The sequence below is a fragment of the Mastomys coucha genome, unplaced genomic scaffold (genome assembly GCF_008632895.1).
Source record: "Mastomys coucha isolate ucsf_1 unplaced genomic scaffold, UCSF_Mcou_1 pScaffold7, whole genome shotgun sequence".
Lineage (NCBI taxonomy): Eukaryota > Metazoa > Chordata > Mammalia > Rodentia > Muridae > Mastomys > Mastomys coucha.
This window is the reverse complement of record NW_022196913.1, coordinates 27,963,692-27,989,747: the sequence shown is the minus strand read 5'-3', so window position 1 is coordinate 27,989,747 and position 26,056 is coordinate 27,963,692. Positions and strand designations below refer to the sequence as shown.

Sequence of the window (26,056 nt, the reverse complement as noted above, 5' to 3'; positions counted from 1 at the left end):
TAAACCATTGAGACTATGGAAAATTTCAAAGACCTTCCCTGACAGTCCTAGAAACACAGCTCAGGTATAGCCTCACACAGTTCAAATTAAGTCAAAGCAAAATTTATATTTAAAAAGGGTTGGGACAATATAGATTGTGTTGGAGAAAAAGGGATTTATGATTACCCATAAGGCACACATTATTTGAGGGGAATGGTGATATAGACATAGTTGCATAAGGGGCTTCCTCCTGTTCTTAGTCCAGAACTCATTACTTTGTTGCAATAATGTTTCTAATACTCTTTGATTTCCCCTAACAACCTGCTTATCTTGCATAATTTTGTCTGCCCAGTCTCCTGATTTACTCAAAGCAAATGTTGCATATTGTTCAAATATCAGGAGCCAGAAGTTCAGAGCCTCAATTCCCACTCTGTGCAAACTACAGCAAGTTTCATAAATTCTTAGAGCCTTAATTGTTTCAGAGGAAGAAAGAGGACAGTATTACTTCAAGGGACTGTTTGCATGAAAAAAAGTATGAGGTGTGCCCCTCCAAGGAGTTCTACATTGTTAAATGTCACTGACGTTAACAGCAGTGACAGCCACTATGTCCCCACTCCCTCCATGTTAGAACTTCTCAGATTCTTGAGCAAATACAGGCATATAGCAAATAAAAATATTGTAATAAAATGTTTTGCTTTAAACTTCCCTTTTTCAGTGCGTTTTTCTGCCTTGGATGAGAAAGTGCTCATCTTGTAACAGATTGCAAAGAACAAGAGTGTTAGGCAGCTCATTAGCTTTCTACTTTTCTGAGGGACTGGTAGGTCCCCCAACCAATATATTTATAAGTTAAATCAGGATTTAAAAAAAAATGTTCGAAGATGTGGAAGATTCTAGACAGAGTTATGCCAAAAAGCCAAGCCCACAAGTGTAGCCTTCTACAGTTCGACTTCCTAGTCGGGATTCCCTCTGGGTAGGACGGGAGAGATGTCTATGCTCACTAAATCCTGTCTGCTATGGCTACCAGTCACAACAGGCACCTACCATGGTCTCCCTGGGGGTCTCTTAATTGTACAAAGGCAGCAAGCCCTCCAGAAACATTCAGTTGTCTTGATTTTCACTTTACTCAGACTTCTGTCGGTCTCCTCATCTTGAGAGGATAGATCAAGTATATTGAAACAGGAAAAGACTCATTAAATCCATTCCCAAAGCTCGACTTTGTCAGTTCTGGTTCAGTGTTTCATTCTGCAGCCAAAGCCAATTGTACACATCATTTCTATACCACAGCCAATACTCACAGGTTCCTCCAGCTAGTGACGACGATCCACAGTGGCCCTTGACACCAGTGGCCTCTCAAGCCTTAGAGTCTTTATTGGATAGGTATTTTGTAAGAAAGCCTGTTCTTCTCCAGAACCAGACACCATTCCCAAACGGAGGTCTTCACGCAGCAGTTGGTGTGTTTTTGAGTTCTCTTAACATTACTTCCTCCCTTGAATGCATCTCTGGGAGCTTCGTAATTAACATCCTATTTAAAAGAAGAAAAGCACTTACCTTCACCATTAAACTAGTCTTTGAAGCTCTGGACTAGAAAGCTAGCTTGAAAAAAGAAGGCGTTCCTGTGTCTTCCTCCCTTCACAGGAAAACGTAATGAGTCACATGGGAACAGACACCGCCAGGTTTGACCCTGTGCTCTCAGGACAGAGAGTCGACATTTGGCGTGGCTGCTTAATTTTTAACTTCACTTTCAAGTTCTCACCAACCTAGTGAGTATCTCAACGATGCCACTATGTTTTTCTGCTTTGAACTATGCACACAGCCGTTCAGTCAACAAGCCTCTTCACCGAAAGTGGAAAAGAGGCGTGGAGTGTGGAAGCAGGAGCAGGACTCCTGAGCCTGAATCTCTGCGGTCATCCCCACCTTTGATCCTAGCACTTTCTTTGTCTGCAGACAAAGCACCCCGCCTGTTAGAACTGGCGTCTACATTAAGAAACAAGGGTTGAAATGGGCTCAATGCCCAGTGATAGATGGGACAAATGAGATGCCGTCTATCTCCTAACAGGATGGCCTTAACGAGATGGTCCTGCGGAGGGATCCAGTCAGTCAGTTAGACTGTCCTCTGGTGCCCACGATGAACGGGTGTAAACTGGAACTCTGAGAATGCCCCTGTTCCCGATCTTCCTTTTCTCTGTATCCTCCTGATGTGGTTTTGCTTGGCTCCTGACTCCTGGGTTTATTTTGGAATGTGGATGGTGATAGATCTTTCTAGTTAGTCTCTTGGCCTTCTCTGCGTTTCGGCACCAGCTGAGCCTCTTACCCCAGTCCTATCATCATGGTCCCCCAAAGAGCCTATACTACACAGCTCCTTAGCCAATCTGACTGGTCTCTATTCATTTTCTTTTTCTTTCTTTCTTTATTTAAAAAAATCCAAACTGTATTAGTTTTCTTATTTTTATTTATGTGTCTGTGTTTGTGTGAGTGTATGGAATATGTGTTTGGGTACCTAAGGAGCCCTGAAAACCCTGGCCTTACAGGTACCTGTGACTCTCCGCTCATGAGGGTTCAGGAAACTGACTTCAGTACTCCAGAACAGTATGTGCTTTTAACCACTGAACCATTTATTGTGTGACACTTTCTGGGGGGGAGACATGAACAAAAACCTGCTTACTCAGATTGGGAACAAATGACAGACCAAAGTAAGGATACCCATCGAAGTCCACCATGACGAACTCCTGAGTTTTATTTCTGTTACTTACACGAGTAGAGGTGAGGGGTTGCTTACGTGAGCTGCAACTCCAAAAGCCAAGCCCAGTATAGGTGACAGCTCACAGAATTCAGAAACCTGGAGTGTACTACACAGGTCCCTCAGCTTCCCTGAGCCTCTTTTAGGCTGCTAAACTTGTCTCTCTATATTTATATTTGGACTGGTTTCATGGGACTCAATGTGTCAGGTAAATTTCAGGGATTTCCTGAAGCCTTTGAATTGTTTAAGGAGGCTCCTTGCAGTAGGCAATGTTTTAACTCTCTCTGAACATCTTCAGTCTTAAGGAACTCCCCCCAAGATGGATGTTCATCTGGCAGGACATTGCCATACAACACCATCTCTCCAGTTTCCATAATTTTTTATTAGCGCTATATTAAATCAGTAACAAACTTGGAATGTTTAAGGCAATATATGCTTATTCTTACAGTTCTAGAAGAGGCCAGACCAAAATGTGTTTCACTGGACCACAGCCAAAGTGTCTAATGAATTTTGAACTCCCTCCAGAGGCATGCTGTGGTAGTTTACAGAATCCTGAATAGAATAAGACAGTAAGTTCTCAGTAAACTCTCGCTTATAGGATGAATGAATTCTTGAGTTACACACACAATGAAAAAGTCAAGGTTTTTGGAGCTGGCTCAAACTCCTTACCACACTGTGATTTTTACGTAACACCTCACTGATAAGTAAACTCAGTACAGTGCACATTTAGACCATTTAGATTTTGGGAGGCTGGGGCAGGACAATCACCAGTTCATTGAGCTACATAGTAAAACCTAGGGATACATTTCAGTAGTAGACTGCTTTTCTAGCTTGCAGGGTACCTCCAGTTTAGTCCCCAGTACTAGAAAAAAAAAGTTGAATACCTTACATCTGTAACATTCATAAATATCGAGAATAATAGAACAGAATAGGTGAAGTCTTAAAAAATGTAGGTTTTTCTAGATTGTTAACAACTGCCACCAACTAAGGCAGTTTAACAGCAATACTTTTTAAATTCTTTTTAAGTATTTGGTTTTTTCCACACATGATGCTTCTTTTCCGAGAATGTCAATTTGTTTGATTTAATGCCTGGCCCATGATCTACAGAGCTCAGAGTCCACGGAGTGAGGCTGGACACAGACAGACACCTAGGATGAAGGGTAATGAACGCAAGCCACACAATCTTGCACAAGGTAGTAGGAAAGAGCAAACAAGGATTCCTGCCAACTCTGAAGTGTCAGAGGAAGGCTTCTCGGAGGAGGTGGAGCTGTGGCTGGTTTCATGAATAAATACCATGGGGGAAAGACCATCCATGTTTCCTCATGATTGAGGATTACAGCAAAACCATCAAGGGAATTTGGTAAGCTGACTCCAAACATGATAAGTCCTTTCAAGAAATTGATTGCTTCTTCTCAGTAGTAGAAATGGAATTTCTGGAATGAAAATAGAAAAACATTGTAATGTTTCCTGCCACAAAAACAATAAAATTATCAAGACTTACAAGAACAGTATGAGTAAAAAGGAAACTACAACAACAAATTATTAAAGGATGCAAGGCAAGCCCTGTCTACCTAGAACTGTGGTGGTTTGAATGATCAATGTCCAACATGTGATCAGATATTTGAATGTTTGGACTCCGGTTTGGTGGTGCTGTTTGAGGAGGGTTAGGGAGTGTGGCCTTACTGGAGAAAGTGTCTCACTGTGGGCCAGGTTTGACTGTCAGAGCTTTGAGTCATTCCCAGTGATCTCTCTGTTGGGTGCCTTACTGGAGAAAGTGTCTCACTGTGGGCCAGGTTTGACTGTCAGAGCTAGGAGTCATTCCCAGTGATCTCTCTGTTGGGTGCTTGAGTTTGAGATGTGGGCTCTCAGTTCTTAGCATCCAATTCCAGCTAGGCATATCTGCAACCTGCTGCCATGCTGTCTCCATCATTATTGACTCTAATCCCGAGGGATGGTACGAGCAAATAGATTTCTTCTCTATTTGCCTGGGTCGTGTGTTTTGTCACAGCATAGAAAAGTAGCTAAGACAGAAATCAAATACTGTATTCTTAGATGGAAAAACATATTACAAAATATTAACCCTCTCTAGACGAATAAAGCACTGAATAGGTAATTCTGTGGCTACAGGAATAAAAGAAAGTAAAACAGAAGGACATAGAGAGATAGGATAGACTAATGTCTCCGAAGGAGATGGAATGAGTGGCACATGTCAGAGAGACACTGTGAAAGACTCACCACAACAAAGGAGGGATGAACCACATCTATCACGTGAATGAGATACTTTTACATGCATAAAGATAGTGTGGTTGTTTTTTTCTTTCTTTCATTTTTTTTTTTTTTAAGTCTTGTTTGCTATGTAGCTCTTTTTTTTCAAAGTGGTGATCCTCTTACCTCAGTATCTGGAGTGCTAGAATTACAATCATGTGCCACTATGCCCAGCTAATATACAATGTAGTTCTAAATAAGTAAGTAGAAAAATAGAATGTGTATGTAAAGGGTCTAATTTTTTTAAATGTTCTCCTCACCAAAGACTGACTCTCTCTCTCTCTCTCTCTCTCTCTCTCTCTCTCTCTCTCTCTCTCACACACACACACACACACACACACACCCTCTGTATGTGTGTGTGTGTGTGTGTGTGTACATGGTTACATGAGGCAGATTAACTGGTTCCTTTTGTAACTAGTAATTTTTTTCTTCAGTTAGAAGACTAAGCAATAAAGGCGAGTATAGGAGCTGGTGAGACAGCTCGGTGGGTAAACGTGCTGCCTTTCTTTGCACAGTGGAGATACAACTGGAAGAACACACTCAGAATAGAAGCAGAGACAAAAGTGAAAATGAATTGAGAGTCAGAGGGCTCTGTGCACCACAGATGGGTATGTCTACAAGCAGAGGAGAGCAACAGTTGAAAAGATAACAGCCTAAAACATCAAACTGGTCCTGTCTTACTCCTGAATGAAACATTCATATGACTCTTGCTCACTTTTTGTTTTTCAGTCTGATGTCAGCTTCAACTACAGGTAGATCTAAGTGTATACTCAGAGAAAGCCTGGGACACACATGCATCCTTTCACAAGTTTCTCTCTACTCCCTTTCAAAATTCACTTCAAGTTCCTATAGAGAGGTAAAATTTGTAATTTGAATGACCCTACTTAATTGTTAAAAAAAATCCTCAGACTATGAAGTGTCCATGGTACTTGGAAAAAAATGTTTTATATTTGCTCATGACATCAACAAGATGGCACATGTCTCCATTCAGTGAGTATGCACTTGTATTCAGCAACTACTGAAAGAACATTATAAAGTTTTTGATCCTGAACAGTCCACAAACAGAAGGCTCTTGTGGCCTGGAGCACCCCTCCTCTCTCTCTCTCTCCCCTCCCCCTCTGTGTATGTGTTTATAGGTATATGTGCACTGGCAATGGCCAAGCCTCTTCTGGGAATGGTGCCTCAGTGTAATGCGGATGGATCTCTTCAAGGCAAGGAACTGTGTGGGGTATTTCTGCAGAATCTTGTGACTTTTCCTGAGGGAATGCTTGGTTCATTTTTGTCTCACATTTGCACTCTTGGTGTTGTTATTGGAAGTCTTTATTTTCACTTCATCTGTGACAGATGTTTCCCCAGAATCAGAAAAAGAAGGCTTGGGATGTGATTTATTCTTGTTTTTCTCTGAGGATCATGAGAGAGTAGATAGATTCCCTACTCCCCTGTTTGTTAATGGTGGTGATTCAGCTGAGTCAACACAAGGCCTGTCTGGGTACATCAGCTAATGTCCGGATGTTTTCTTCCAGTGGGAACTTAGTACTGCCAATAATCTGCCCACCGATTTGTTCCAAACAACAGCTAGATGATTATGAAAAGGTTGGAAAGGTCTTGCTGGATTGTTGGTTCCAAGACCTAAGATGAACTGACTCAGATTACTAATTTGCTGACAGCTCTTGGCATTAAAAGAGATCCCCTGATTAGGATTTGGGGAGATGCTAGATGCCAATAGTTAAATCAGAATGTCCTGGTATGCTGTCTGTCATCTCTACAATGTAACCACAATTGCTACCAACCAAAGTCACTCACTTACGTACCAGTGTGCTGGGTTAGACGTTAACTACTTGCTGAAGCTATTTCCTCTTTCTTGAAACAGTCCTTGGGTTAGCAGGAAACCACAGAGATTGAGGGGGAAAGGAAGGGAAAAAGTGCAGTATTCACATTAGTGTTAAATGTAGGAAGTTCTTAAAAGAGATTGTACATGAGAAAATGAATATAAATCTTTTCAGTTGTGAAAAAACAGTTGTATAAATAAAAGTAGCCTGAGTTGTCTCCATGCCAGAGTGTGTGAACTGCTCTTCCTGGTCCAAGTCTTCTCTCATCTACTCTACACATCTTCCTTCCAGTTTTGAACCCGGCCAGGACTGGACTCTGGCAGTGCAGGCCTTTACAAATGAGCATAAGCAGGAAGTCCAGAGATCGACCTCAGGTTGTGTTCTTCAGGAAGTCGTCCACCTTGGTTTTGGAGACAGGGCTTCTCACTTTTATTTTATTTTTTAAGATTTGCTTATTTATTTACTGTACAACTGTGTGCCGTTCTGAGTATATGTGTACCATGTATGTGCAGGAGGTAAGGAGAGAGCATTGGATCCCCTGAAACTGGAGTTACAGACAATTGTGAGCTACCACACAGCTGCTAGAAACTGAACCCAGGTCCTCTGCAAGAGCACCGTGACAGCTAATCTTGAGCTGCAGGTTGATTGCATCTGAAATCAATTAAAACCCAAGCAACTGGCCAGGGTGGGAAGACATACCCTAAACCTTGGTCAGGTTTAGATTTCGGTTTTTCTGGTGGCTTGCTTTGGTGTGAGACCCTCTCCCCACTGTCTTAAAACTTGTGCCCCCTCTTGTTGGGGACCTGAATCTTTTGCCTCTGCCAAGTTGCCCAGAGAAACCCAAAAAACCCTCCGCCTGTCCCATTCTGGGAGCAGGAACACTTGTTTTGTTGCTTGACTCCATCTCACAGTGAGGGTCCGTCCCTAAGTAGAGGCGAGGAGGGGCTGGGCCCTTCATCCAGGCCCCTCTGCCATCTAAGGGAAATGCATGTGAGGAGGGGGAATAGTTCCCCAAGGTGAGCTCTGCCTCCACTCTCACCTGCTCTAAGTAACTCAAAGGAAGGAGAGAAGATCCCCTGGGCTAATCCCAAAGGAAAAGAGAAACTTTTACTCCTTTCTCTTTTATGATTTATGTCACTTTTAAAATCAATCATTTGTATAATTGGAAACCTCAAAGTCCACCATTCTCTTAAAAAAAAAAAATCATAAAGTGAAAAAGCTCCCCGTGGGCTGGGCATAGAGATCACTGTCAAGCAATACAGCCTGGCGAGAAACGATTTTCCCTTCTGTCCTACACTGACCGAGAAGATCTTAAATTCTCACCAGGTACCTCTTAAAAAGATAAAAGACAGCTGCTAAAAAGATCTCTTTTGTCACCCAGTCAGCTCCATGTATTAGGGGGGAAAGGTTATAAAAGTTTAAAAAAAAAATGAGAAGATGTAAGTAGGCCCCAGTTGCTCTGGGTAGCTCAAAGGATGTTTAACCACAGATAACTGATTGGGACAAGACCTTTTGGATAAACTGGGAGCCACCAGTACCTTCTCTGATGATGAGACACCGTTAAACTTACAGATGTCCAGCAAAATTTTTGGTGCCTCACCCTCTATCAAAAGAACACCACCAACCCCAGGTCAGGCCCAACACTAAGCTTCTGCAATTGTTCGACTAACCAGTTCAGCTACTTCCATCCAAATTAAACAATATTCAGTGACCTTGGAAACAGAAGGTGAAATTGCAGATCTGCCTAGATCAAAGAGACAGGCATCCTGGTATCCTGTCAATCACCCTGGAATATGCCTCTCTTGCCTATGAAGAAACCGTGGATACCCGATTCTTATGAGTCTGGTTCTTCCAGAGAAAGGTATATACTGTCTTGGACCTGGAAGATGCCTTCTTCAGTCTCCTCTCTGCAAAGGTGAGTCAACCTGCCTTTGCTTTTAAATGGACAGACCCAGTGAGAGGTTACACTGGGCAAAAATACGTGGACCAGGTTTCCCCAGGATTTAAAGACACTAAATGCAGGCTTCCTATGCGTTGAGGGACTGTTGCAAGAGTTACAGACTTTGGGCTATAAAAAGTCACCTAAGAAAGCCCACTTTTGTAAATGGCTACCTATTTAGGCTACCAGTGGAGGAGAGGCAAAAGGAATAGTCTGAGTAGGATTCCTATGAGATTCCCAATTCCAAAGACTAAGAGACAGGCTCAAGAATTCATAGGTGCCGCTGAATAATGCTGCCTCTGCATACCAGAATTTGTGAAAATAGCAAAGGTATCCATACGCCAGTACAAAAGGTGGGGGAACACTAAGCCCCTAATCTGGACTGAGACTAAACAAAAGGCATTTGAGGCTTTAAAAACAGCTGGCTTCAGCTCCAGACAGAGAACTTCCAGATGTTCTCAAAACCTCTTCATGTGTTTGCCTGTGAAACAAAAGGCAAAAGGGGTTTCAGCCCAAACTGCGGGGCCGTGAAAATACCCTATGACATACCTGTGTAAAGAATTTGATCCTGTAGCCATAGGAAGGCCCACTTGTCTAAAAACTGCGACAGATACTGTTAGTTTAATGAATGAAAAAAAGTTAAGTCCGGGGCAAGATATATGCACAGAACCCCATGACGCTTCTGAGGCCTTCAACTGAAGAACGTGAGAATTCTGAATGTCTAATGACTATGTGACCCCAGACCAGGCTCCTGGCCCGTTCTTGAGGCTGACTTGAGAAACCTGCCACCATCAATTAAGCTACCCTCTTGCTTGATGGCACAGGTGCTCATCCATGACTGAAAAAATCAGGTACATGAGAGCTGCAATAGTTACTTTAGCCAAACTTATTTGGGCCCAAGCCAGGTACTTCAGCACTGAGAACAGAACCAAGAGATCTGACCCAGGCTGTCAGATGGGGAAAAGCAAAGCCCACCGTCATATACACAGACAGTCAGTTGGTGTGCTTTTATGACAGGGTATGTCATGGTATTATCTAGAGAGAAAGAGGAGTTCTCATTGTTGGAGAAAAGGACATTTAAAAAATCTCGGCTCTCCTAGAGATTATTTGACGTCCCCTCCAAATTGCTGTTCTCCATTGTTGGACTGCTAACCTGGCCCTAAGGTCAGTGGGACCTATGGATATTCTGATGCTATATCAGATCTAGTGTTGTAGTGTTGCCTGAGACTCCACGGTAAGGAAAAAATGGACACCTCAAACCCACAGGTTGATAGAGGAAACAAATAGCAGGACTCTGGTGACTGACCTTCGGCGGCCTGCTCATCTGGGGTCCACAAAACTTTCTGAGTTGCTCAGACCAAGGTATGTTATACCTAGACTGGCCAGCCAATGTGAGATATCTCAGGCATATGCCAGATGTGTGTTCAAATGAACCCAAAATAGGGAGTCCTTTCCCAGTAAGGAGGCCAAATGAGGAACCAGCATCCTAGCAAACCCCAGGAACACGGACTTCATCAAGACCTGCCCTCCTAGGAGAGCAAAAGTACTTACTAGTTTTAATAATATCTTTTCTGTGTTCCCCCACCCAGACTAAACCTGTTCAAATAGTAGCTTAAAAACCTCTTCTAGGAACTGGCCCCCTGACTTGGCCTCTCCCTAAGCAATCTGGTTTGTCAATGGCCTGGCTTTCATAGTCAGAATCTCTCAATTAAAAGCTAAAGCTTTAGACATAAATAAAAAAAAAAATTCATTGTATGTACAGATTTCAGAATTCTGGCCAGGTAAAAGGAACAAACAGGACAAAACAAAAAAGCCTGAGTCCAGAAAAGAATGATTGATATGTAGGTAGGCTTCCCCGCTTTTTTTCTTTTTCTTTCTTTTTTTTTTAATTTTTATATTTTTTATTTTGCTTCTGCCCACTGCACCTCATATAGGGTGGGATTTACTCCCTATAAGATTACATTTGGAAGCTTGCCTCATGCTTCCTAGGCTCAGAGACCAGCAGTTGGTAGAACTCTCTAACCATTCCTTTCTCAAGTCACTATGGGCGGCACTCCATTCCTCCATAAAGTCTATGAATTGGACTCTCTGAGACACCCAGATGACTTCTGAGTCCACCACCAGTTTCCCCTCATCCAGTGGTACTGTCTGGGTCAAGCAGGTAGCCAAAGAGGCACTGAAACCAAGTTAAAAAGGACTCTACATATGGATTCTCTCCACACCTATGGCTGTGGAGACAGCTGGTTTTGCACCATGGATTCACCATACCCAGGCCAGAAAAATGAAAGTCATGGATGCTGCCAAAAGGACTGTCTCTGGACTATAGACTCATTGAAATCGAGAAGAAGGTTTCACGGCATCCCCAAGCCCTTTCCACTCCCTGTCCCTCTACCCGATCCAAAGACTTGTGTTCAGTATGGATACAGGGCTATGGTTCAATGCCCATGGCCCTCAGGGTCTGGACCTAGGAAATGAGGAAGACAAACAGGGAAGGTGCTAGCATGACTACAGACCAGCAACCCGTACTCTCCTTGACTGTTCCTCACTGATGCCCTCATTGAGTATCTGGCTGGAGAAAGGAAAGGTATGGGAATTTAACTTTTGAGATAGGAAATACAGAGTTCACAATTCTAAGCATGCCCTGTAGCTGGGCTCCCTGGTTGCCAGAAACCAGAGAGTTTCCATTGTAACACCTGAGGTTATAAAACTAAGGCTTCCTGAAAAATTCCTTTAGAAAAAGATTCTGGCCTTTGAAAAACAGGAATAACCTGGGGGGACCCTGGAGATAGAATCAATCGTAGCCAAAAATAAGCCCAGACTGCTGTTTAGACATCCAGACTGCCAACCCACTGACTGACAAAACTCACTATGACCAGGCCAGCACAAATCAGTGTTTAAAGGACTACAAGGGGTTGGAGCTTCCTTAATATTCAACACTTTTAACCTAGGCCAATGCCTGCTACCGCATGGGTCAATTCATGTGGATAATGAGCCCCTGAGACTGCTTGGTGGGCATGTACTCATGGTTTGACTAAGTATGCCTCTTCTGATGCTTTCCAGACGAAGTACACAGATTAAGACCTAGATTAAACGATTTAGATGTACTTCTTATGAGATTAAAACACCTGTTTAAAAAAAAACCCTGTTATTTCTATGCTAAATGATCAAGAGTAATTTTAAAGAGTCCTGCTTTGGTTTAAAAAAAAAAATAGCACCAAAAGAAAAAAAAAGGCAAAGACATAAATCAGAGAATTGACACTAGCCCCACCCTCTTCTTCATGGGTTAACTACTGTGCCCTCAGCACTGACTTAGCCCTTAATTCTCATTCTGATTGGATTAACAGTGGGCCCCTGCATCTTAAACTATATGGACAATTATGTATCAGGCCAGTAAAATTAATGGTCCTTAGGACCAACTACACCTCTTTAGGGTAGAGAGAGTCCACAGTTTGACTTATTCACTAAGACCAGTGGTGAATGTAACAGAGCCCCTGACCTCAGTACACCCACCCCCAGGCCGTAGCACATCTGACTCCATAAGGAAAGTACCATTCAGGTTATAAAACTCAACAGACAGACAGCACCAACTGCTAAAAGTAAAACAAAGGCATCAATGTCCATAGTTAAAGGAAAAAAAAAAACCTTTAAATGTACCAACCTTGCTTTTTGGCTTCTATAGTTCAATTTCTGGCTAACTGTTCTTGTCAACTGAAGAATGTCAACCCAGGACATGGTTTTTGTGCTTAAAAGCTCACCTTGAAGAAGACTCAGTTTTACAGTGGAATCCCAAACACCCAGTGTAGTTGCTGGCTGGCTAGGAAAGATCAGCATATAGCATGTGAAGCCCCATTGACGTCTGCCACCAATATGTCTTGGGGCTGAAGCAGAGTATCTGTTGGGGACTAAATATGGTGTTAGGAAGACAGTGGGAGAAGAGCTGGATTTGAAGAACTACCTGGATTGGGGTAAGGGACCATTCATTCTTTTTTGTTTTCATTATTCCTTCTTCTGGACTTAGGGAAACTCACCATCCACAAATGTGCACAGAAGTAAGTGTGTGTGTTCTCTTCTTTTTGGTGGTTTGAATGAGAATGGTCCTTTATAGGCTCATAAGTTTGAATGCTTGGTTCCCAGTTGGTGGAACTGTTTTAGAAGGATTAGGAGGTGTGGTCTTATTGGAGGAAGTGCGTCATTGGGAGTGGGCTTTGAGATTTCAAAAGCCCAAGTTCTTCTAGTTGGCTCTCTTTCTGCTACTTGGTTATTGTCTCAATATGCAAGCTCACAGCTACTGCTCCAGGGCCAGGACTACCTATCTGTTGAAATGTTTCCCAGGATACCAAATATGGATTCTAACCCTCTAGAACCATGAGCCCCAAATTAAATGCTTTCTTTTATGAGTTGCCTTGGTCATGGACTTCATTAACTTTAAGCAGCTACAGCCTCCCAGGCCTACGTGTTTGACTAAAGCCAAGCAGAAGAGTACAGAGACCAAAGCAACAAACAAACAAAAACAAAAATCTCAACATTCAACATACATTTTGAGACCACAGTTCCCCTTAACTTCAGATGTCTTTTCACTAAAATACTAAAATTTTAGGGATGTGGTTGCTTGAGAATTAGAGTGAGAGAGAAAAGAAAAGAAAAGAAAAAAGAAAGGAAAAATATAGCCACCTCTCTCTCTCTCCCTGTCTGTCTCTCTCTCTCTCCTTCTCACTCGTACACACACACACACACACACACACACACACACACACACACACACACACACATACACACTAGGCCTATCTGTAGAGACAGAGATCTGTCTGGCTCCCAACTCTCACCCTAAGCAGCCACAGTCCTTGAGAAATGAACTATGGGTAGAATGCCACTAAGGACCCAAAATAGTTATAGGAGAAATCTGAATGGCAGTTAAAAACAGTTGAGAGCTGACCTGCCAACGAGTCTTATGGGATGATGAACCCTAACTCTAATGAGGTTAATGACTTGCTAAACTAAAAGAAATTCATAGAAATTAAATAAGAACCAAGGCTCCCATGAGGTGATGTTTAAACTCACCCAGGGGGCCAGGGATATATTATAACTTAGTTGGTAGAATGTCTGCCTGGCATGTATGAAGTCCCCCTACTTGACCACCAGAATCACGTACATTGGATGTAGTGATGCCCCCTATATTTCCAGCACTCAAGAGGTGGATGCAAAAAAAAAAAAAAAAAAAAAAAAAATCAAAAGTTCAAGGTCATCATTTGCTACATAGTGTGAACATGGACAACATGAGATCCTGTCTCTAAAAATTAAAAATCGATCAACCAGTCACTAAAATCATAATTGTGCATGGTAGTTTATACCTATAATCTCAACACTCAGCACTTGGGAAGCTGAGGCAGGAGGACTTCCATAAGTTTGCAGCCAACCTGGGCTATATAGTGAACTCCAGGACAGCCTGGGGTACCGAATCAGATCCTATTTAGTAGGGGAGAGGGAGAGAGAATTTTGTTGTTCTGAATGAAAATTAGTATTACTGCCAAGTGTGTTGTTGTTGCATGTCTTCAATCCCAGCACTCTGGGGGCGGAGTCAGGCCGATGGAGCTCTGTGAGTTCACACAGCCAGCTTGGTCTACAAAGCTAGTTTCAGGCCAGCTTGAGTTACACAGTGAGACCCTATCTCGAACAAAACCAAAAAGCAACAACAGAGAAAAACACCCAAAACACTGTTGACTTAAATTTTTTACAACCTTTTGTAAGAACAAGATGACTTTTACCTTTATTTGATATTGGTCCAAGAAGTATTTACATTAAAGCCAAAGCTGTGTTACTACAGCCACCAAAAATACAAGACTGCCATCTACTGGTCAGCATGTTAGCTAGCAGCATGGTAAAACCACACAAAGTTTCCATTATGTGCCTCTGGTGTAGATTATGTAAACTATGAAAGATGGGATAAAAATTGAGAAACATGGCTACTGAATTTTCTAGGAAACTGAAAAATATATTCTAAAAATTCATCCAATGTATATTTTTAATTGTAGAAGAAAATAGTATAAAATTCTTTTTCAATCACCGTGCCTCTTTTCTAGAATAGGAATAAAGCATGGATATCAACAACCACTATGTGTATGTACGTACGTACATATGTATGTATGTATAATGTGTATATAGGCTGTGGCCCAGCTAATGCAACCATGATTGTCAACCAAGAGAAAGTCCAAAAGTCCAGTATTGTTCAGTACACATGAAGCTGAATATCTCAGTTGGTCTTCAATATACATTGAAATCCAGAAGTAGGTTCAACTGCCAGTAAAGGAATGAACATACCAGAGAGACCTAAGCAGAAAGAGAGAGAGAGAGAGAGAGAAAGAGAGAAAGAGAGAGAGAGAGAGAGAGAGAGAGAGAGAGAGAGAGAGAGAAAGAGAGAGAGAGCTTCCTCTACCATATTCTTTATATAAGCTTCTAGCAGGAGATATGGCCCAAATTAAAAGTGGGCCTTCTAACTTTTAATGATTTAATTTAGAAAAACATCCCTCACAGCTGTGCCACAATAAACAAAAAACAATAATTACCTTCAAATTCTTTTCCTGAACACAAGGACTATACAATATGTTTTGAATCATTCAATATTCAACACATTTGAGAGGGTTATTAATTCAAAGCACATTTATTGAAAGTTCATTAAAACCATTGGAATAGCAATGAAGAAAAACAAAGTTTCTGCCTTGCGAGATTTATGGATTTTCTATGATGCTACTTAAGGCATGGGGACTTTACATCTTTCCTTGATTACTTATGGTGGGCAAGAACAAAGGAGAATATTGATAAACCTGGAAAAAGGGCCTCAGGGTACCACAGAAAGAAGCCTTAGGGAAGGTGTATATGTGAGAGCCAGTAGTTACACTGTAAAAAGATACGGCACCAGCCTCATAGTCTAGCAAAACTCCCAAAATCTGGGGTTTTTCACTCAGATGAAGGGGAGTAGCAGGGGCAGAAGTGAGAGCTTCAAGGCCACCCTCTTCAGACATCTTGATGGTCCAGAATCCAAACTCAGGCTCCTTCTTCATGTTAAAGCCCCTCTGCACATTCTCTGAACAGATTCCCACATCCCAACTGGTTGCATTCTCCACAGAGACTTCAAAGTAATATCTTCCTGAAGTAAAGCACGCACAGCCCAGGACACAGGGTAAACCATAAAACCTCTTGGCAGACGTCTGAAGATCCCCATGGAATATTTTGTAAGTCACTAGTCTTCCACCATTAGACAGAGTTAGGTCAAGATGGGAAGTGCTGGGATCCAGGATCACACTGACTGTAAAACAGCCATAACCGTCTTTTAGGAGTTATAAACATAATACTTTACAAAGACAAAGCCCTGATCGGATCTGGGCATGACTTAAACATGTAAGTCTATGCAAACTATGTATAAAATACCTATAAAAAGAAAATCACCATGCCTATTGTAAGCCATGAGGAAGAGAGTTAAACGAGCTAATGTTTGTCTGGGATATGGTACATGCCTAATAAACAGTGGCAATAACACCATCAATACCCTCATCTCTATCACCAGTATCACGGATCACTCAGAGATGCCAAGGATGAGAACTATTTAGAATTACTCTGGTTCCTGTTCTGCCCCAACCCATCCTGATTCAGAGCTTTTAGGACTGCTGACATTGATTATGGAGCATAAAGGAACCCTTCCCCCTGTTTGTTCATAACACATTTTTCGCAAACCCCACAAATAAACAAAAACCATCACCAATGGAAAAGAGAAACAAAACAATTTCCCCAAACTGTTATTTACTAGAGCTTTTGGAATTTAGTAATCACGGGCTAGAAGCTATAGGATGCACCAAGCACTGAGTAACAGAACAGAGCATGAAGTTTATTCACTGGGCCCAGTAGCACTTAATTTTTTGCCTTATATCTAACATGTTCCTTCATTATTGAGAAAAGTCCCTAAAATTATTTCCAGTATACTACATGCTACTCAACTACTGTGGTACTCTGAGTGAGAATGGCCTCCCATATACTTATATATTTGAATGGCTTGCCCCTAGTTGGTAGAACTCTTTGGGAAGGATTAGGAGGAGTGGCCTTGTTGGAGGAGCTATGCCACTGGTGACAGGCTTTGAAGTTTCAAAAGGCCCTGTTTCCCTCTCTGCTTCCTACTTACAGATCAAGAAGATGTAAGCTCTCGGCTCTTCCTGCCACTATTCCTTTGAACCCTAACCCGTGAAACCATAAGTCCTAAATTTAATGTCTTCTTCCATAAGTTTGCCCTGGTCATGGTGTCTATTTAAGCAATAGACAAAGTAACTAAAACAACTGCCTTGCTAACATTGCTCTGTGAATCAGAACTGTTCACAATAAACACTGAATATCAGTAACGTACTGTAACTATACAGTAAACACAGTTCCTTACTGTGACCAAATACCTGACAAAAAGCAATTTAAAGGGAGTTGGGGGAGTTTTGTCTTGCTCCAAAGTTCAAAGGAATGCAGTCTATCCTGGTGGAAAAGGTATGTCTACAGGAATAGTTTGGTCCCTTGCACTGACCAGGGAGCAGAGGAAGGAAGGCCTGTACTGGCCTTGCTTTTCTCCTTTTTCTTTTTTCCTTGTTTCTAATCTCTAGCCCATGTCATGATGCTGCCCACATTCAGAGTGGATGTTTTTTTTTTCCTCATATGGAGAAATGCAGAGACTGGTATTGCCTGCAGAGATATGGCCAATAATGGAAGCAGGACTTCGAAGGGTCTGTAAAGAGAGCTGTGTGCATAGCATGCCAAGCATGCTAAATACTAGAAAGCAAGAGTGTGAAAAAGTCATAAAAACTAAGTGAACAACCAGATCTTCAGATGTGAGTACATATCTTGGAGTAACCATAGAAACCAGGAAAATGAAAACGAACCATTTCTGAGATGGGGCATTAGGGAACAATAGAGAGGGAAATAATATTGCATAAATGGTCTGGTTGGAGAAATGGGAAAAGGGGCTCTTTGGGGATGGATGAGGGATATAAATACAGAAGAAGGATAGTAAAATAGCAGTAAGGAAGTCTGAATGAGTCATAAGGAATTATAATATCAACTATCTTTAAATTAAAAACCCTATAATACAAGAGCCATAGGCAATCTAGCAAAAACACTAATACCAGACATGAGAAGTCCTCTTTGAGTTGTTGTTCAGGGTTGTCCAAGAGATTTCTAAAACACACAGCTTATTGCTATTGTCCTTTGTTATCCCCCCATTTGTTATCCTCCAGACAGGGAAGGTAAGTCCCTATTGCTGAAGGCAATACTTCAGACACAGGGCACAGAGTTACCTGGTCTGGAACTGACCTGACTGCTTCCTAAGAACTAGATCTACCCAGCAATGATACCTGTGAACCAAAACACCAACCAATAAGGCATGATAACCATATCTGTGTAGTAGTGGCACACATACCTTGGAGGTAACCAACAGTTCTCTAATTGGACTTAAGACCCACTCAACAACAGGGAAACTATTCCTGGTACTGGAAATCTAGCCAGCTACAACAACAGTGACATCATGAATCTTGGGGAAGAACACACTACTACCACTTTACTAAACTGGCATAACCCATAACTATAGCCTAAGCATTTTTACTGATACCGACAGATAACTGTAAACGAGTAATAAGTGAATAAGTGTTGCAGCTGGAGATGAGCCTGGCTCTTGCTTAAGATTCTTCCAGCTATAGCATCCCTGAGTTCACATCCCTACCTTGGTGACGTCTTAATATTGTCTTCACATCAAAGTAAAGCTCAGACACATTACATTTGGTGTGAACCTTCAGGGGATCAGCCTCCAGTGGGTTTAGCTTCATAGCCTCACATCTAGGAGAAGCAGAAGGTGGGGCTTTCCTCAATGTTACCTTCTAGTCATCTCTATATACAGACCCGAGTCCTTCTTTTGGGTATTCATGCGGAACTTACCTGCTCAAAATGTTTTTCACATCCTATGAAAAAAAACAAAAACAAAAACAAAAGGTGATTGTGTTTACATCAGTAGTTCATGGAGTTTTCCATGTACAACTACTCTCTGAACCCACTCCACTTAAAGAAGAATTAAGAATCAACTATCCTTCCATGTAATGGCCACTGAGCAATGTTTTATACCCAAGTTTGATATAAAGGGGGAGTCTATTTCCCCATTGTTGAAGCCTGTGGATCTGTGAACCTTACAATGTGGTCTGCTTAAAATAAAAACCAAGAGCTAGGAAGAATGATCTTCCTCTGGCAAGAACTTCGTCCAGTGATTAAATTTCCTTTACAGAGAATCCTTGTGAGCGATAACCTGAAACACAAATCCCTAGTGGTAAACCTACACGTAGCTCCTGAGACTGAGCTAAGCAGGTACCACAGAGAAGTGGAGCACATAGCCACGTTCTCCACCTTACGCTATGACCAGCAGCAGTAGCCGAGGAAGAAGTCAGAGCTCCAGTTATTTATCTTGATGGGATGGATACATCAGACATGCAGCTCTAAGTTAGCTCTGGATTAGGAACCCTATAAACAAATCGCTGAGTAGTTATTATTCTCTTACATGTTTACACTGTCACCATCTGTCACTTGAAAGCATATTTGAAGAATAAGCCTGACAGATACCTCAGTGAATGAGCTAATGTGAGCATGAGAGCAGGAATCACCCTTCTTTTTATAATTCCATATTCACCCAGTGTTACTTTTTCTAATAAACTTAAAGGATCCTGTAGACTAGTGGAAGTCATCCTGATGCTACTCTAACAAGACCCCAAATTCCCCACTCCAATATTACTGCCATTCTGAGTGGAGACAGGCCTTCCTAGTCTCCATGCTTCCTGCTATCAGAATCACCGGCCTTCTTTCCCTGCTTTAGCACACAGCCTCACCTGTAGCAATTTCTGGGATGAGCCCTGACATTTTGCCTCCAGTTCCTGAATTTGGCATTCAGCTCTCTCATATGCCTGCTGTAGATCAGCCTTGCTGCCCTTCAGCCGCATCAGCATCTGTTTTTCCTCATTCTCCAACCTCCAAAGATAAAACTTCTCTTCTTCCTGTAGAAAACTCTGGAGATTCTTGAAGTTAGACTTGATTGTTTGCCTACGATCCTCAATGGCATCCTGGAGACAACAACAACAATGACAACAACAACAACAACAAAATGCTCAAAGCATGGGAACACGCTTGTCTTTGAATTGACACACAGATAAACGAAATACAAGGAGGAAGCTTGATGACACCCTGCTAACTGAAATAAGCTCAAAACTTAGGAATTAATACTTCTATTTACACAAAGCACAAGCAGAGGTAAATTTCAGCGGTACAGAAATCACAGTGATTACCAGGCCCTGGGAGACAGAAGGAATGGACAGTTCCTGTTTCAGTTTGAAGAGTGGGAAACTGTTCTGAAGGTGAATATGTTGATGGCCACACAACTGCAACGATATCCTTAGTGTCCTCACCTGTAGTTAGTTGTGGTTGTCAATGACCAAAAACAAATTTTATGCTCTATGTATAATATCTCCCCTACCCGGTACCCCCCAAAGCAGGGTCAGCTACAATGATATAAGCTCACAATGAGCCACTCAAACTGGACTAGTTCGTCAAGTTCTTACTTGGCACTCAGAGGTGTGGGAAGAGAGTGTTCCTAATTTCTTATTTTATTTAACTCCTGATTAATTTTCTTCTGGTCCAACTAAGATATGGGAGAAAGGTGGGATAGGTACCTGGGAAACTTGAGTTATAGAAGGAGGGCGTTGTTCAAATACTTTATCAGTTATAAAAGGAAACACTTTTTTTTTTTTTTTTTTACATGTTCTGGAAGTTCAAGTGAAATATCCATATGGAGAGGAAGCAGAAGGAAGAAATGGCATTAGCTGTAGTAACTGACTGTGTCGTAATTGGTTTCAAACCCAGGATGAATGGCGGAGGTGCTTATTTAACGTGTCAAAGCAGACTTGGTTGCAAGGATTTCCCAGGTTCCCTTGGTCCCTACCAGTTACAGGGTATGGCTGGCATATCCACTCCCTACTCTAAACTTCTCCAGCCCAGGGGTTGGGCCGCCCTCTATGTCATCTAGCCATTTTGGGTAGTTCTAGAAAGAATGTACTTCAGATATAGGGGCAGTCTCTTCAAGAAGCCATGGAAATAGGCTGAAGCCCTATGAGATACTGCAGCTGTAGCGTGCAGGTTTTATAGCAAAATGCACATGCTTTAGAGATCACACGGGTTTCTTTACTGCCTTCATTATACTCAGCCTGGGGTGATCCTGCTGGGTAAATGCTCTCAAAGGTTGGTTTCTCACCTGGTGAAACTAAGAGCTGGATTTGGACAAACACAGCAAGGTCAGAATGTTGGTATCTGAGGGTTGGAAGATGACCCATGACTGAAGCGGTGTTATAACAATTCTGTGTGCTTGTGGGAAAACTCCAAGAAAACTGGACAAGTCTAGCCACCTTGGCCCTGCAAAGGACAGGGTTGTTCTTCGACTGTACTTTCATACCCCTCCCAGGTGTAGTAAACAGGAGTAGATTTACTCCAGATTATCCATAATCTTACTATTGTTATTCAGAAAGTATTTCCGGGCACACCTTGCCTTGTGGTTGGATACAGCTTGAATGCACACAAACTCTGCTCACAAGATGTTGGTTAACCCTCAGAATATAAATTATCTGATGCTCTAAAGTCTATCTCATTTCTAGGTTCCATTCTCCCACGTTCCACTATCTCCTAGAATGGTGACACCAGAGTACCAAGACTAAATGCATTCAATATGTCAAACAAAAATGTGTCACAGAGTAAGTAAGTAGCATGCAGTATTAAAGATGGAAGTCTTAGAACTGGAAAGATGGCACACTGGTTAAGAGTAAATACTGCTCTTACAGAGGACCTGTCAGGTTAGCTCCAGATCTGATGCCCTCTTCTGGCATCACAAGCCCATATACATACATAATTAAATTTTTGAATAAAAACTTGTTTTTAAAAGGAAGAATGAAAGTCTAGGCCACAAAGCAAGATTGAGGTTTACATACATCCTAGTATGTAAAATAAGCACGAGACAAAAGGATGGATGTTGATACATTATACCCAAGTACAGTGGTAACAAGTTGACTTCATAAAGACCACTCTAAGTCCAAGAAAACTGAGGAGCCAAGTTTAGCTTTAGAGGAAATCATCAGAAATCCCAGCCAGTTACTATTGGCAGATGAAAGAACTTGGTGACGAAGCTTCACAGATGCAAACATCTAGGACAGGAAAGCAGTGCTCTCTTTTTTAGGGTTCTCATGTTTTGGGAGGAGACAGCCATCCCTGTATTTGTCCCAGCCTTCCTCTATGCCTAGACTCACTACAGAAAATCACCCGACACCAATGAACTCAGACTTTTACCTTCCAGGCATCTATTTGGCTTGTTATGAAATGTATCTGAACTTCATGATTCTCTTGGAGTTCACGCAATTTTATCATGGTGTTCTGGAGTTTTTCCTGAAGGAAAAATTTGAGTGAGTAAAATCAATTCTTATCAACCTTGCTTTCTTTTTGAAACAGGGTCTTATTTTGAACTCACTAAGTAGCCCAAAGATGACCTTGAACTCCCTGCTTTCACCTTCCAAGTAACAAGAAAGAGACATACACAACTGTGCCCTGTTTTATGCAGTATTGGCAAATATTGAACTCAGGGCTTTTTGCAAGTTAAGCAAGCACACAACCAACTGAGCTACATCCCTCATCCTCAATTTGATTCTCCATTAGGTACTTAATATGAATCTTAGCACTCCAAAATGTGGTAAATTCACAATGAATAGCTACTGAGCTCTTTGTACATCTCTCAGAGTGTGTGCTGAAGATTTTGTATGTGGTAAGTTATCTTATCAGTCCTGGGCAGTTAGTAGGATGTTTAATATCTTTGCTGTGCTGTAGGAAATGAAGCTTAGAAAGGGGTCAAATAACTCACCTCAGGAGGCATAACTGGGAGTCTCAAGAGGAAAACCAGAACTCCAGTGTCATTTGCCAAACCATGTCACTTGGGGAAAGTTGTTATAGACTGCCACAGCCATTTGCAGGGAGAGTTTATAAATAGTGTACTGAACCAAACATAGCCAATACTGAGATGTTTGACACATCTGGAACTCTGTATGTGTTTTAGTTAGGGTTTCTATTGCTGTGAACAGACACCGTGACCAAGGCAACTCTTATAAAGGACAACATTCCTTGGGGCTGGCTTACAGGTTCTGAGGTTCAGTCCATTATCATCAAGGTGGAAGAATGACAGCATCTAGGCAGGTATGGTGATGGAGGAGCTGAGAGTTCTACATCTTGTTCCTAAGGCAAACATAAGACTGGCTTCCAGGCAGCTAGGAGGAAGGTCTTAAAGCCCACACCCACAATGACACATGTTGTGGGAAATATTAAAAAAGAAATCCACCCCACAAACTCTCTTGGCCCACCGGTACCAGCTGGCCACATCACTATGTCCCGGAGGGCTCTTACTATTTTCTCCCAGCTTGCAGGATCATCTTTCTTACATGCAATGCTCTACACACCCCACAGTCAGTCATCTAGCCTCTAGTTACCCAGTAAGAAGATGACTCTTAAGGCTTAATTATCCAACCAGGTTTACATATCAATAAGATCACAATTTACAAGATGCCAATACAATAATTTCAGAGCCAAATGATAAAGACAATGTTTAAACCCAATTATTCTAACCTTGTAAAAACCTTAGCTACCTGTGGCTGTTTAAAACCATGTGGGGTCAGGATGGGGTCACCTGCCTCCATGATGATTTTTTTTCCTTCTTCTCCTCGGCTCCCAGACCTCTCTCACTCCTCAACTTCTAGCTCCACCTCTCTACTCCTGTCCTATCACAGGCCTGTCACTGCCCTAATGTGATTGGACAGAGAAAATGCTGCAACAGACACACTCCCTCCAACGAGGCCACACTTCCTGCAACAAGGCCACACCTCCTAATAGCGCCTCTCCCTATGCCAAGCATATTCGAACCACCACAGTATGTATTACGGTAAAAGAAAGGCCAGGATACTCACTGAAGTTATCAGAGCTTGGAGAGAAGAAGGGTCTTGAGGATGGCATCGAGAAACCAATCCTTGTCAAGTTACTCCCCCAGCCCCCCAGATTAATTCTTAACACGGTTTCTTATATTTTCACTTAGAACAATTTGAAGCTACCAGAAAGTGCCTGTAATGATAAAAGGTTAAAAAAAAAAAAATGACTTCTGTCCTCTGTAACTCCACAAGTGTGTATGTATTAATTTCCAAGAGACCCTCCAAAAGAGTCTGTGACTGATTTAGAAAAACAAAATATTGCCATTGCTGTGTGTCACATGCTGTTCTAAACTTTACATACTTTAATATCCACAAGGCAAACACAAACTCCCAGCATGTGTTCTGAGGACTCGGATGCTATCATGTCTGTGTAGATAGGGATAACAAGATGGGAAAACTAAGCAAATTAGCACAGTTATCCATCTGCCGAGCGCCAGGCCTCATGTTTCACTCTAGCAGTCTGACTCTGGCGGGTAACTGTCATCCTGCCTGGCTCCCCTTTTTTTTTTCTTTAATCATTCAAATAGTAATTTCTGCATTGCAGTTGTTGGTGGGCAGGCTGAAGGAGAGCCGAGTGTGCTGGGTAGCAGTTGGCACCGACCCATCCTTATGGAAGACATGAGGCCTTCATATGAGACCATGTCTGCTTCATGGACTGGAGCATGAGAAGCCCACTTAGTAAGTTCTCCTGCAAGCCAGAAGAATAGATGAGAATCAAGACCGCAGCCAAGTGTGGTGGTGCATGCCTTTGATCACAGCTTTTGTGGGGCAAAGGCAGGCAGCTCTCTGTGAGTTCAAGGCTAGCCAGGACTATATAGTGAGTATCAGGACAGCCAGGGCTATGTAGAGAGACCCTGTCTTAAAAATCACATCGCATTAAAACAAAACAAAACCATCCAAAAACGGCAAGACTGACCATGTCTCTCACTGTGTCACAGCAGAAGGCCCTGGGCTCTCAAGGAAGGACCTACAAGTCATGGCAAATCTCCCACCGCATAACTCACTACACACATTTACTTTCAGATCTTTGACTCTTCTGGAATCTTGTTTGAATCTGCCCTCTCATACTCTTTCTTATGAAGATAATTTGAAATTTCCTCTTGATGTTTTTATTTTACAGTACCAGATCTTCTCAGGGCCTCTGGCCCTTTACTCTCCAAGTAAACTTTCTAAATGAACATAGTAGGTACTACTTGATCTAGGATTAAGAACTGGACATGATGGGGAGCGTCTGGGCTCAGCTTTGTTTCCTGTGTCATTACCTCTCTTACCTTTATGGTGCTGTTTGCATTGGCAATGATGATGAGCAAGTGCCTATGGTATGACTTTGCGTGTGGGGTCTCTCCTTCTATAATCTTGGTAGGTGGTGGTGGTGGTGGTGATGACGATGATGATGATGATGATGATGATGATATGTGTGTGTGTGTGTGTGTGCATATGAAAAAGAAAAGTGTGCAGGAAGGAGAGATGTAGTTGTATGTATGCACATGTATGGGAGTGCCAGTGCTTGTGCATATACACAGAGGCCAGAAGAAGACAGTAGTTGTCCTGCTCTGTCTCTCAGCCTTATTCTTTTGAGGTAGGGTCTCACATTGAACTTGGAGCTAAGCTGGTGGCCCTCAAGTCCCATTGATCCTTCTGTCTTTGCTCCTTCCAACATTAAGGTTTCTGACGAGGTGTAGCCATGCTTTTTATGTGGGTTCTGGGATCTGGACATGGGTGTTTATTATACAGCAATTCTCATACTTATAGAGATCATTAGACTGGACACTTGTAGAGATCCCCAACCATAATTCTTACCTTGTAGTTCTGGTACACATCTTTCACACCAACCAAGTTATGACCTTTGTGCTGATCTTCCCAATAACACCGCCAGCAGAGGAGCTGACCATCATCTTCACAGAAGCGACTGAGCTTCTCTTCATGTTCCTCACACACCGTGTCATGATCCTGCTCTCCCATCCCCTTGATCATATCAATTATGGTTTCTAGCTCCTTGTTGGGCCTGAGGTTCTCTAAGCTAAACGGACTACTACACAAAGGACAGCCCAATAACTCCTGTCCTGTCTTTGGGCTGACATTGTAATAATAGCTCTGTATGCAGAATTTGCAGTAGCTGTGTCCACAGTTGATGCTTACTGGGTGAGACATCATGGCCTTGCAGATGGAGCAAGAAGTGACCTTTCTTATCTTCACCATGCTAAAGTCTGAGCCCATGGCTTTTCCTCAGAAGTCTCCAAATGTAGCA

The 26,056-nt window shown here is 42.2% G+C and overlaps 1 protein-coding gene across 1 annotated transcript; it reads right to left on the bottom strand.

The window, feature by feature from the left end:
• Positions 1–15,485: 15,485 nt before the first annotated feature.
• On the bottom strand, positions 15,486–26,056 carry Trim38 (tripartite motif containing 38). Its single transcript, XM_031359047.1, has 6 exons — positions 25,609–26,056; positions 22,133–22,228; positions 19,636–19,866; positions 18,701–18,723; positions 18,489–18,601; positions 15,486–16,049 (listed from the first exon to the last, which is right to left on the bottom strand). The coding sequence occupies exons 1-6, from the start codon at positions 26,023–26,025 to the stop codon at positions 15,511–15,513; spliced, it is 1,419 nt and encodes a 472-aa protein (XP_031214907.1). The 5' UTR covers positions 26,026–26,056; the 3' UTR covers positions 15,486–15,510.

What these genes read in the sequence shown, in the direction of transcription:
- Trim38 (XM_031359047.1), bottom strand. Translation starts at nt 26,025, where the DNA reads ATGGGCTCAGACTTTAGCATGGTGAAGATAAGAAAGGTCACTTCTTGC. An exon ending in CATCCCAGAAATTGCTACAG is followed by an intron (nt 18,724 to 19,635) that starts GTGAGGCTGTGT and finishes TTTTTTTCATAG; the next exon opens with GATGTGAAAAACATTTTGAG. An exon ending in GTGAAAAACATTTTGAGCAG is followed by an intron (nt 18,602 to 18,700) that starts GTAAGTTCCGCA and finishes TGCTTCTCCTAG; the next exon opens with ATGTGAGGCTATGAAGCTAA.